The sequence below is a fragment of the Phaethon lepturus genome, unplaced genomic scaffold (assembly GCF_000687285.1).
Source record: "Phaethon lepturus isolate BGI_N335 unplaced genomic scaffold, ASM68728v1 scaffold39336, whole genome shotgun sequence".
Classification (NCBI taxonomy): domain Eukaryota; kingdom Metazoa; phylum Chordata; class Aves; order Phaethontiformes; family Phaethontidae; genus Phaethon; species Phaethon lepturus.
The window spans coordinates 4,595-16,551 of NW_010546299.1; the positions used below are offsets into that span (position 1 = coordinate 4,595).

General features: G+C 47.6%; 1 protein-coding gene across 1 annotated transcript in view; it reads left to right on the forward strand.

The window, feature by feature from the left end:
• The window catches only part of LOC104622456 (sortilin-related receptor-like), a gene marked incomplete at its 5' end in the record, with an annotated part of 14,691 nt that extends 4,147 nt beyond the window's left edge, over window positions 1-10,544 (forward strand). Inside the window, 15 exons of the mRNA XM_010289248.1 lie at window positions 548-674; window positions 1,234-1,403; window positions 1,927-2,039; window positions 2,393-2,497; window positions 3,469-3,541; window positions 4,741-4,823; window positions 5,117-5,213; window positions 5,807-5,991; window positions 6,464-6,583; window positions 6,684-6,848; window positions 7,680-7,854; window positions 8,403-8,509; window positions 9,195-9,387; window positions 9,509-9,721; window positions 10,077-10,544. Coding sequence (XP_010287550.1) covers window positions 548-674; window positions 1,234-1,403; window positions 1,927-2,039; window positions 2,393-2,497; window positions 3,469-3,541; window positions 4,741-4,823; window positions 5,117-5,213; window positions 5,807-5,991; window positions 6,464-6,583; window positions 6,684-6,848; window positions 7,680-7,854; window positions 8,403-8,509; window positions 9,195-9,387; window positions 9,509-9,721; window positions 10,077-10,144 — 1,994 coding nt within the window. The remainder of the gene's footprint in view (window positions 1-547; window positions 675-1,233; window positions 1,404-1,926; window positions 2,040-2,392; window positions 2,498-3,468; window positions 3,542-4,740; window positions 4,824-5,116; window positions 5,214-5,806; window positions 5,992-6,463; window positions 6,584-6,683; window positions 6,849-7,679; window positions 7,855-8,402; window positions 8,510-9,194; window positions 9,388-9,508; window positions 9,722-10,076) is intronic.
• Window positions 10,545-11,957: the final 1,413 nt, after the last annotated feature.

The window sequence follows — 11,957 nt, forward strand, 5'->3', positions numbered from 1 at the left end:
CAGAGCTCACGTCAAGGCAGTCCCCGGACTGTTGCCTTAATTACCAGCCTTCGCTTGGGTCCTTCTGCTGAACGCGAGATGTGCTAAGGAAGACCACGCAAAGGCAGGCCCTGGGCGGCTTACAGTGACCGCACAGCTTCATCGCACAAGTAGAAGAGTGACTTAGCTTGCACTGATCAGTTCACACTTGTACACTTCCAAAACCATACTGAAGAGTATTTCATACACAGCCACGCTTTATCTTTCCTTAGGGGAAAGGGCATGCTTGCATGATGCAGCATACAGGCAACCAAGACATTTTGGGGAGAACTAAGAGCACCAGGGGTATGTTCCTGCTCTGAATTGCCTTCTGATGAGCCCGCTTTTCTCCACTGATAATGCCCACCTAAGCTGCACATCTAATTTGAATGGTGCAGATACTCCCTTTGGTCATACTACTGTTTTGACCTCCACATGTTGTTTGTGCTACGAACAGAACTCCTGTTTCTCTTCTGGGCAAAGGGCTTGTTTCCCACCGATAGACTAACTTTTCCCATCGCCTGCTTAGATGACACAATCGTGTACAAAGTCCAGAACCTCCAGTGGACGGCCGATTTCTCTGGCGATGTCACTCTGACGTGGGCTCGGCCAAAAAGAATGTCCTCGACCTCCTGTGTCTACAACATCTATTACAGGTACACGCCCATTACGCTGCACGGCCCGTTGCTATTCCTATCAGGTAAAGGCTAGGAGGAGCGCGAGCGCAGGTACCAGCGCGCCCGCGTTTACAGCAGCGTACCGTACGGAATCGGGCCTGAGAGACCGAGAGCTGCGCAATCTGCTTCTGCCTAGAAAATCTTCTAATACTTGGTTGCAAAGGAGACCCAAAAGACCTGTAACTAGGGGCCTCTTATGAAAAGCTGTATCTGTTTCCTCCGTGATTGTTTACTCAGACAGTAATGTAGCTATATTTGGGGTTTTTTTTTTTCACTCGGGCCTCGTCTTTGGGACTGCTAATGACGAGAACAAAGTCAAGAAATTAGAGCACAGCAGTTATAGAAAACTTCATAGGACGATGTCACTAAGTCACTAAGCTGTGTTTAGTTCAGGCTTTCAAAGAGCATCTTTTCAAGCTGGCGGTGTGGCTTTACAGAAAAGAAAACCAAGCAGACAGCTCTTAATATACAGATAGATAGTTTCACCCTTTGTTACTAAACACTGTCCTGACTGGAGGGGTGTGACTCTCTCATGCAGGACCGTGGGGGAAAGCGTTTGGAAGATTTTGGAAACCCATAGCAACAAAACCAACAGTGTTTTGAAAGTCCTCAAGCCTGACTGTACCTATCAAGTGAAAGTCCAAGTGCAGTGTCTCAGCCGAGTCTACAACACCAACGACTTCATCACCCTCCGGGCACCCGAAGGATGTAAGCAGACCTGCACGGTTGTATCGGTGACCGAAGCATGCCGCTTCAGTTTAGAAAGCGGATACCGCAGAGGCGTCCCTGTTAGGAACAAAAGGAGTCTTTCCACAGGCCTGGGAATTATGCTGGACTGGGAAAAAGGGCTGCGGGTTTCCTGCCTAGAGTCAGTCCTGAGTCACCAACCTGCCCGTGACTTAGTGATTTAGTATTGTTGGTCATTCTCACTGTGCAGCGCTGAGCCTGCGGGACTGTTCAGTACCGCATGCGAGGAGCAAGATCTTTCTAGCTGCAGCGTGGAGGTCTGGTCAGGGAAGGAATGCAAAATAAAGCAAAGAGCTTAGTAAAATCTTGGCTTCACCACAGTTACAGAAACTGCTTCATTGCTCCAGAGGGAGGTGAAAGGGACTTGGGACACTACTGCAGGAATCCCCGCTTTGTCCCAGCCTTTCAGGGAGACCCTGCTTTTCCCCGTGTGATCTGGACACACAGCTGCAACTGCCACTAACACCTCTGTTTCTCTCCCTAGTACCAGATGCTCCCTTTAACCTCCAGCTGTCCCTCAAAAAAGAAGCTGAGGGCGTGGTGATGGGCTGCTGGAGTCCCCCCGTGAACGCCCACGGCCTCATACGGGAATTCATCGTGAGTCCTGCTGCCCAGCGAGGCCAAGTCCAGATCGGCGGTGGGACGGGGAGGCTTCTGGGGGCTCACAGCAGCATGGGCTGGCCTGTCTGAATACAGCTGTCTCTGCGGAGAGGGGTGGGCCAGGAATAGGGCGTTTCATAGAGGAAATCTGCTGAGAGCATCAGGCACGTTGGGAGAAGAAATGCTGCAGGGCCGTAGGTAGCGACACAGCCCTCAAGTTCATAATTTCATTTCTGGCTCCCTTTCTAAGCTTTTGTACTTCTTTCTGCTGGCATTTTGACACAGAGGGATCTGTCACCCCACGGTGTTGTTGACTGTGGAGCCCTCATCCCTTGTTTTCCTGTTCCTAGGTGGAATACAGCAGGAGTGGATCCAAGGAGTGGTCATCCCTTAGAACCACCAAGAACTACACCGAGATCGAGAACTTGCAGGTCAACACATTATACACAGTTAGAGTGAGTATTTTCAAAGCTGATCTATGCATGCCCTCATTACTTTTCGCTGAATGGTTTAAGTCCTGCACAGTCAAGTATTTGCTAAAAAAGTATGCTGTTAAAATCCTGCCCTTTAACATCAACCCACAATGGGGGCTCGGCATTTGCACTGCTTACATTCGTAGTTTCAAGGCCTGAATTAAGGCCCTTGATTTGCTCTGTCTCCCAGAAGGCCAGGCTGCGTTCTGAAATCCGCACTACTAATTGCCCATTCCAATGTCACTGCAATTGGACTGGATCTGGGCCAGAGATAAATTTGGTCCTTACCGTATCACTGGGGAGAGAAGCAGATCCGCCTGTGGGGAATGTATGCACATGGGAGAAGCTGGGTAATTATAGACAGAAGTAATAAGAATAGGAAATGAAAGTCTGCGCAGTGAGCCCTGGGAAACATATACTCTGCCATTGTCCATCCTCGCTGTGCTGAATGACCGTGGGTTCTTGGGGGACTTCACCGGGAGGTGGGATAAATACCCCACACCCCCCATGAATCAGTGTTATTTTCACAGTCTGTTGGAGCAAGTAATTTCTTCCTTGGTATTCCTTCCCGTACCAGTCTGTTCCCAAATAAATCTTTGGAACTAGATTCAGTGCTCGCGTGGACTTCACCGGCGTGGTTCTTACCTACACTACATCCGATAGAGTCCAAAGCTCCTTATCTTGATGGAGTCCTCATAAAGATCTCATAAGAGAGCAGTTCTCTGCAAAGAGGATGCACCTCCTTCCTCTAAGATTCCTTTAATTGACTTAGTTTGCTTTATCTCTGTAATAAGCATTTTATTGCCAAGTAATTAAGCTATTGTTTGCTCCAAAGTCTTTTCCCGTGAGCTCTGCCACATCCGTAACCTTGCTCTAACCTCCTTCTCGGTTTGCATTGTACAATGTTGGCAGCGTACATTTGTTCATATTAACTAACCCTCTTATTTGAAAAGGTTGCTGCGGTAACTAGTCGAGGAGTGGGAAATTGGAGCGATTCCAAATCCATAACCACCATAAAAGGCAAAGGTAAATGTTGTTGTTTCTGTCAGCTCGGACAACAAAACAAAAAGGCAGAATGTAAGCCTGAAGTGTTAGCATCGGCATGCGTAACCACCTCCTCATCCTTTGTTCTTCCCCATCGAGTGTTTTACACTATTTAACAACTTTGCTGTATCATTTTGCTTAACTGGAGCTGCCTCAAAGTTCAGTGGCAAGTCTGAATGGGTCGCTGACTCTTCCTCTGAACTCTGTGCCACGTAGGATGGATGTCCTGCCCTGGACGAGAAGCCTGTCCAGAAGGTGCCCCTTTCTCCTAGGCAGCAGATGGGTTCCCGCTGACTTGTGCAGGCTAGATCCTACCTTCAGATAGGCGAGGCACATCACCGCTAACTCCTTTGCTGTCACTGGCTGAAAGGATACTTGCTCCTTCTTCTCCCTCTTAGGTTATGATTGTGATGGTTTCTGTATCTCACGTAGGTCAGACCGCTAAAGGATCACTAAGGCTCCCAGGAGCTATCACGGCGTTACAATCTGACAGTAGATAAATTCAAACACAGTAAATCGTTTCCCTCCGAACTGTGTTTAGAAAAGCCTTTTGAAATCATTTGTATTCATGTCAAGTTTTCCTTCCAAACCTGTATTCTGATGTCAAAATTGTCTGCTAATTTGTTAGCTAAAGGCGCATCCTCACTATGTTGACAAAGGCAGGAAAGAAAACACCATGCTACTAAAATTGCAGGATTCAGATAATATGAAGTACATGAGTACCCGATGGTTAGAAAACCAGAGGTAAAAAGAAAGGTAATAGCTTTCGCTTCAGGTTTTGCACGAGTGTTTGGCAGCTGTCGCCACCGATAGCTCCCGACCTCCCGCACCAGTTCCTCGGAAGGCCAGAAGCTGTTAACTGGGATATGAGCTTGCCCCACTGAGTTCAGAAGTAAAACACCTCTGCCCAGACCTCTCTGCTTCCAGCCTGTGCTGAGCAAGGCACAGATGAGGCAGCTTTCAGGTAGTTGACTGAAAAAATAATGGAGGTACAGCACATCAGTGTCTTCTCCGAGGGACACGTGTTTTAGAGACAGGCAAGATTGGGGCTGGAAGGATGGGAGATTGCCGGTCTGAGAGCTGGCTGTCACAGTGAAAGCCTGTATTTTACCTCTCCCCTCTCGATAAGTATTTGTATTTCTTTGTGCTGCGGTAACAGCTGTTTCTCTCTTTCCTTCTAGTCATTCCTCCACCTGTCATACACATTGAGAGCTATGGCGAGGACTCCATAAGTTTCAGCCTAAAAATGACTACTAATATCAAGGTAACATTTTTACCTTTACTTCTGAAACTAAAATAAATTTTAAAAGGCCTGTGTTGGGTAAATGGTAAATACTGGATGGGGTAAATACTGTCACCCATTTAACTGTTGCAATTACTTTTTGAAAGCAGTTATTTCACGCCAGATCGTTTCTTACTACTCATAAACCGCCCCAGCTCTCTTCGTTAGGCTGGCAAATACAAATACAACACACCGACTTTCAGCGGTGACTCTTCCGCTGCACGCAAAAACAGCTGAACTGATAGTTCCTGTCGTGTGCCCTTGCTGCTTGACAGGTCAGCGGTTACGTTGTGAACATCTACTGGACATTTGATACACACAGGCAGGAGAAAAGAACTCTGACCATAGAAGGAGAAAAGTCCATCCAGAAAGGTAAAGTCTGTGCAAATTGTAAAATTCGGCTTCAGTCAACAGCAAACGGAAGGTTTTATGGAAGGCTATAGGATTTTTTTCTTTTTTTTTTTTTTTCCCCCTCCTCTTTTTTTTCCAACTAGTAGTTTCTGTTTAGGAAAGAGTAAATCTGGAGAGGACAAACTAGCGAATCCTTGGCCTCTGTTTTTAGGACTTGGAGATTTGAGATTTATCCCCCAGAGCTGCACTAGCCTTTTCTCATCACACGGGATTTTGTTTGTGGTTCCTTATGTGCTCTGCAAAAGGTCAACCATTTCTTGGGCTTGTACACAGTACACGTCCCTATTAATCGAGTTTCTGGTTTGGAAAAATCTCTGGTGTGCACAGTCTAGATATCGGAAAGCATCCCGATACAGAAAAGCACAGGCTAGGTTAGATACCTAGGTCCAGGTGCTTCTGTATAAAGGAAATTACTCAAAATTAACAACACACAAACAAAAGAGACAGGCTCCTGTCTGAGACTGTTTGATGATGCTGACCGTTTCCTAGTGCTCTCACCCTGCCATTGCAGTACTTTGCCTCACCTAATAGTGCACGTTTCTTCTCTTGCTCAGTGGCAAATTTGACAGCCCACACCCCCTATGAAATTTCTGCTTGGGCTAAGACGGAGCTGGGCGACAGCCCTCTGTCTTTTGTACATGTCATGACCAGTGGAACAAGACCTGCATCACCAAGTCTCAAAGCCAAGGCCATCAACCAGACTGCGGTGGAGTGCAGCTGGACCGGACCGAGGAATGTCGTAAGGCACCGACTCTCTTTTCTCACCAGCCAGGACAGGGTCTAGCTCAGAGCCTCAAAACACAAGCAAAATGTAAAATCAGGATTATTTGTTGGGACTGAATTCCAAGGCCCTGAAAATTTTATGCCCAAAAAAACAAGGGAAAGCACCTGCTACCCTGTAAACAGAAGCAAAGAAAGCCTTCTTGTTGTCTATTTGCTCAGCCACTAATCCAGTGGAGACGTGGCTGAAGTACAGCTAGGACAATACTCCAGTGGTCTTTCAATGACTGCTGTGTTATCAAAGCTGAGAGCAGGATTTGAGAGTGGGGAGTGCGGAGACAAATGGGCGGACTGACCTGAACTTGGGCCAGAGAGAATGCCCAGGGGAAAAAGGGTCTTTGCTTCACGTCCCTAAAAAGTGACTGCCAGCAAAAGCTGTGTCTGGGCCATGCCAAACCCTGCACCGTCCCTGTCGTGCTCTTCCTCTGCAGGTCTATGGCATCTTCTATGCCACATCCTTCCTAGAGCTGTACAGGAGCCCTCACAACGCCACCACGACCTCCCACAACATCACTGTGCTCGTGCAGCGGGACGAGCAATACCTGTTTCTGGTAGGCTCCTTTTCTGTTCCCGCTCCTACCTGCACTGCGGGCTGTAGCTTTCTACCGAACCGTGAAGGCACAGCATTAACCGTTGTGTTATCCCTTCAAGGTCCGTGTGATGGCTCCCTACCAAGGGCCACCGTCCGACTACGTCGTGGTGAAGATGATCCCTGACAACCGGCTTCCCCCTCGGCACCTCCACTCAGTGCACACCGGAAAGACATTCGCAGTCATTAAGTGGGAATCGCCCTACGATTCTCCTGACCAGGACATGGTAATATCTCACAGCACCTTCTCCCGTCCCTTTGCACACAAAGCCCTGCTCAAAGACAGATCCCCGCCCTTGCTGCCGATGGAGAACTGAGTCCGAGATCAGGTCTGCTCTCCATCTAGTCACTGTCAAGATGCTGACATCTCAGGGACTGCATTTCCTCTCTTCACATTACCAGCCGTTAGCTCAGGCCTATAACAGTCACACTGCATTTAAAAAGTGTCAAGTCTGGGATGTCTGTTGCTCGCTGCGTCTGAGAGCAAACTTGGGCATGTGCTAAAACACGTGTCCGGGCTTCAGCTTTGCCCCGGAGCCTGTGCTGGCCGGGACCTGAGCGCAGCCCACAGGACAGCGGGACAGGCGCAGCCCCAGCGAAGCCCGGTTCTATTTCATGGCATGCTGGCGTGCGGTCGGGTCTCGCACCATTGAAGGCGAGTCATTTTCTCAGCGAGCTTTCCGTTCCTATTCTGGTGCAGAGACTTTTAACAGCAAAGGTGTAAATCTTGCCGGCAAAACTGGAAACTTTGACAGGGTGGGAGCTTGCATTGCGTCCTTGTGATTCATTAAGAAACACAACCTGAGATTTTCTTCCTGCCCTCATCTGTTCCAGTAACTGCGTGTTCTGTATCTGTAAATACTAATCTCGGGCAGGGATCCAGCCAGTCCAGCAAGAGGCTTGAAATCTTAACTTCTCAGGCTTTCTATAGAGCGCAGGCATGGTTCAATTAAAATTTTGTCCCCCCGGCGTCTAATGTCCTACTGTTCTATGAGATTGCTAGCAAGTCCGTGGGAAAGTAAGGTCTTTCACTGTGCATGCCTTTCCTCCCCCTCCAGTTATATGCTGTCGCAGTCAAAGACTTGGTAAGAAAAACGGATAAAATCTACAAGGTGAAAACCCGGAACAGCACAGTGGAGTACACCATTAAGAAACTTGAACCGGGAGGCAAATACCACGTGATTGTTCAACTGGGAAACATGAGCAAAGAATCCAGCATGAAGATCAACACAGGTAAAGAAAAGAGTACTACTTGGGTGGGTGCCAGGGCAAGCCCTTGCAGCATCATCCACTAGAGGGAATCCAGCGGCCGTCCCGCACGCCGTCCATCCCACCGCCGCGCTGCTGGGAGGCTGTAGCAGTGTTTCTGCAGTGTTTAGTCCTCTCCAGCAGCCAAAGCCCAATTCCAAGAGGCCTCCCTGCAGCTCCCCGGGAAGGCAATTAAAGCCCCGAACAGCAGCAGCAGCAGAGGGAAAGCCTCTCAAACGATAACTGGGGAGTTTTTCTCCTGCCTAGACAGAGATGGGAAAGGTAGCCGTTTGGCTGTGTGGACACGATGAAATACCGTTAACAGGCCACCCGTAAAAACCCACTGAAAATCTCCTACCAGATTACATGGCACAGTATCCTCTCTTCCAATACAGCCCTTTTCTACGCAGAGTGTTGTGCTGATCCCTAAAAAAGTCTAAGTTTCAAACCGACCCCGTTGCTGTTTCTCAGCCAAAAGGAAGGTGTCTCCAGTGTTAAAACCTAACCTGCCTGCCATTTTTTCTCATTCGCAGTTCCGCTGTCTGCACCGGACGCCTTAAAAATTATAACAGAAAGTGACCATATTCTGCTTTTTTGGAAGAGTTTGGCATTAAAGGAAAGTAATTTCAATGAAAGCCGGGTAAGTTGCACTGTCTCTCCCATCCTACAGGCAGTGTTTCAGAAAAACCTAGAGCAGAGTCTAGCAACAAGACTCCTTTCACAGAGTCTTTGAAACACAGCGGTACGCTCTGCTCCCCTAAGTGTCCTTGATGAGCCCTCTACACAGAGCTCCCTTCCGTTCGTACCACGACTGAGGCGCTAAAGCTGATAGATCCGATCGGCTACCGTTTAGAAACATAATTATCCTCTTGAAAAAGGTCAACTGTCACACATGTGTAAGGACTGGAAATAGGACGTGCCAGGAATCACATCGGTAGCATCTGAGAATTGTCGTTATTTAGACTTTGTTGGAAAGTCCGTGACACGTTCTCTGTTGGGGCCTGGGCAGGGAGCAAACTATGCCAAAAAGCCATCACCGTTGCCGGACTCTGTGTTTTGGGTGGTCTCAGGTGGATGCTAAGAGCAGAGTGAACCAGACAGACCGAAACCTCCTCTCCTCCCTGAACTGGCCAAGGTCAATGCACCCTGGCAGGGCTGCCTGGAGGAGGGTCCACATTGCTCTCTCCTGGCTGATAGCCCAACACATTTCATCAAAGCTAGATTGAGGAGATAAAGCAAGTTTCAAAGCCCTGTCAGAAGGAGCAAACCTGACCTCTGCAGCCGAGTGATTTGGGGTTTGTGTCTTTTGTTTTCACAACTCTCAGGGTTATGAGATTCACATGTTTGACAGCTTGATGAACATCACGGCTTATCTCGGGAACACCACAGAAAACTTCTTCAAAGTTTCCAACTTGAAGATAGGTCACAACTACTCGTTCACCGTTCAGGCCAGGTGCCTGTACAGCGGGCAGATGTGTGGCGAGCCAGCCACGCTTCTCTATGATGAACTAGGAACTGGTAAGTCCCCGGCATTTTCCCCATCCTCCTTGGCAAAGACTAACAAAAGCCTTACAAACTCGCTCGAGAAATGTGCTACCTAATTGCTATCAGAGGCACTTCTTTCCCTCCCTCCTCTTAGGTGAAGACTCCTCTGCATCAAAAACCAGTAGATCCACAGATGTCGCTGCCATCGTGGTACCGGTGCTGTTCCTGCTGCTGGTGACCCTCGGGATTGGCTTCGTGGTGCTGTACATGAGGCACAGACGGCTGCAGAACAGCTTCACTGCCTTCGCAAACAGCCACTACAGCTCCCGCCTGGGCTCGGCCATTTTCTCCTCGGGAGACGATTTAGGTACGTAGCCCTTGGTTTCACGCACACCCTTAAGAACATGAAGTCAGTGCAAGACCTAACTTCTCCGTCGTGCTTTGAGCACTTTGGGAATAAAAATCTCTGTGGATTTGTTCCTTTTCTGAGAGTGCAAAGCTGGCCCGGGATAAATGTTTTTAGTAGCTTCACTTAAACCACTCCTTCAAATGCAAATGAGTTAAAACCTGAATATAACAGATCTAACAACCAGGTAAGAGCCCGAGTGAGGCCATAATATGCTGGTTTTGAGGGCAGCTTTGTGGCCAGCTTGGTAGCCGCTTTACTCGTGCCCTGTGAAACGCTGAGGGCAGCGTAACAGAGCTCTGGGTTTGTTTTTCAGGAGATGAGGATGACGAAGCCCCAATGATAACTGGATTTTCAGATGATGTTCCCATGGTCATCGCATGAAGCGCATTTCTGACTGTAAAAACCAAATGGTGTAAATATTTTATTTGATAAAGATAGTTGATTGTTTATTTTAAAAATGCACTTTGAGTTGCAATATGTTATTTTTATATGGGCCAAAAAAAATTTGAAAATACACTTTGTAGTAATCAACTGTGAATTGCAGACTAGGTTGGTTTAGTAACAAATTGCTTTGGTTTAACATTAATTTAGTCTTACAAGGCTATGCTTGCTGGGCATGCTTTTAAGTCTGTGAGATATTTTCCGTTGACTAAATTGGCTACTCATTTTATTTTTCTAAGACAAGAATAAATTTATTTAAAAAAAATTCAGGAGATTATATATGTAGAGAGAGATAAGTAATATAGTCCCTGAAGGTCTTGCTTTTACTTTAAGAAAAAAATCCTTTGGACTTTGTTTTATGTGAAAGTATTTTTGTTGTGTTAATTTATTGGGAAATCTGCTCGAGAAGAGACTTCCAAAGCCATCAGACATTGTACACAATATTGTGTAGAACATGTGCCACTTTATCTTGCAAGGCAGTAGTATCTCGGCATCCCCACCATTGTTCCTGCCATGATAATAAAAATCCTTATTTTTACATATTTTTTCCCCCTTATTAAAAGACGCAATCTTTCAGCAATCTCAGAGCCCAAGCGAAGATACCGCAGCACATACTTTGTATATGAGCTTAGCTTCCTGCTGCCGTACCTGTAAACCAAAATGCCGAGGGTCGCGCAAACCCTCACGCGCGGGCGTGACGCGCCACGGGCCGCTAGCAGGAGGGGTTCTGGGGCTCTGCCCGCAGGAGAGAGGTTACCCCCGGGCAGCAGCATCCTTTCGCAGCGCTGCGCAAGCGCCCAGGCTTTGCAGTTTTCACCCTCGCGTTGAGGGGTGCAGCAACGACACACCGCACCCTCCCGCTGCTGCACACACCCCTTCGGAGGGCACCTGCAGTTACCGAGCTGCTGACTGTGCCCATCGCGCGTGCCCTGACTGATCTGTAGTTCACATCGACAACGTCACGGAAAAAATTTGCCACCACCTGAAGTTAAAGCGCACACCCTGAAACACGCTTCCCAGCTAGTCAGGACACCTTTCCTCTGCGGAGCTGCTCGAAGATGCTGCTATGTCAGTGGGACGGAAGGGGGAGCCTCCACTGTGCGCAACTGCGAAACAGCTTCGCGTGCAGATTTTCCACAGTTGTACAGAGCTGTAATTACTAAAAATCTAAATTGATTTAGTTTACAGCAGGGATTCAGTCCTCCTTCATTAGCACTTCCTAAAAGTAGCTGTAGTTGTACCTTCAGCTTTCGAAGCAACATACATATAGGCATACTTACTATTTTCCCATCACTAGTCACCTCACGTTGCCAGTAGACTTGGCACTAGGGAGCCAAGTGGTAGAAATGTGTCTGGTTACCACTTCGAGCTTTTTTTTGTGATAGCCAAATGTGAATCTCACCACGAACCCAGCTACTTGCCAAGCCGAGAGTGACGACACGAGCGGATGTTCACGGGTCACGCCTGTCCGTGCTCTATATATGCAAAGCTTCGCGCCGGTAAAATACAGCACGCTGTCTTGTCACACTGTCGTCTTTGTTTAAACCAAAAGTATTTTTGCTGTGTAAATTAAGTTATAATTGCAGTCTTCCTACAGATGAAATGAGAGAGGCCAACTATGTTTTGATACGTGACTGATCCATTCAATTTCACATACAGAAAATGTATAAAAAGTTGAAGTTCTGTATGGTTTGATACTCTACAGAAATGCTAACTCTATTTTCCATTACTGGTGTTTTTGTTCCCAGTGACA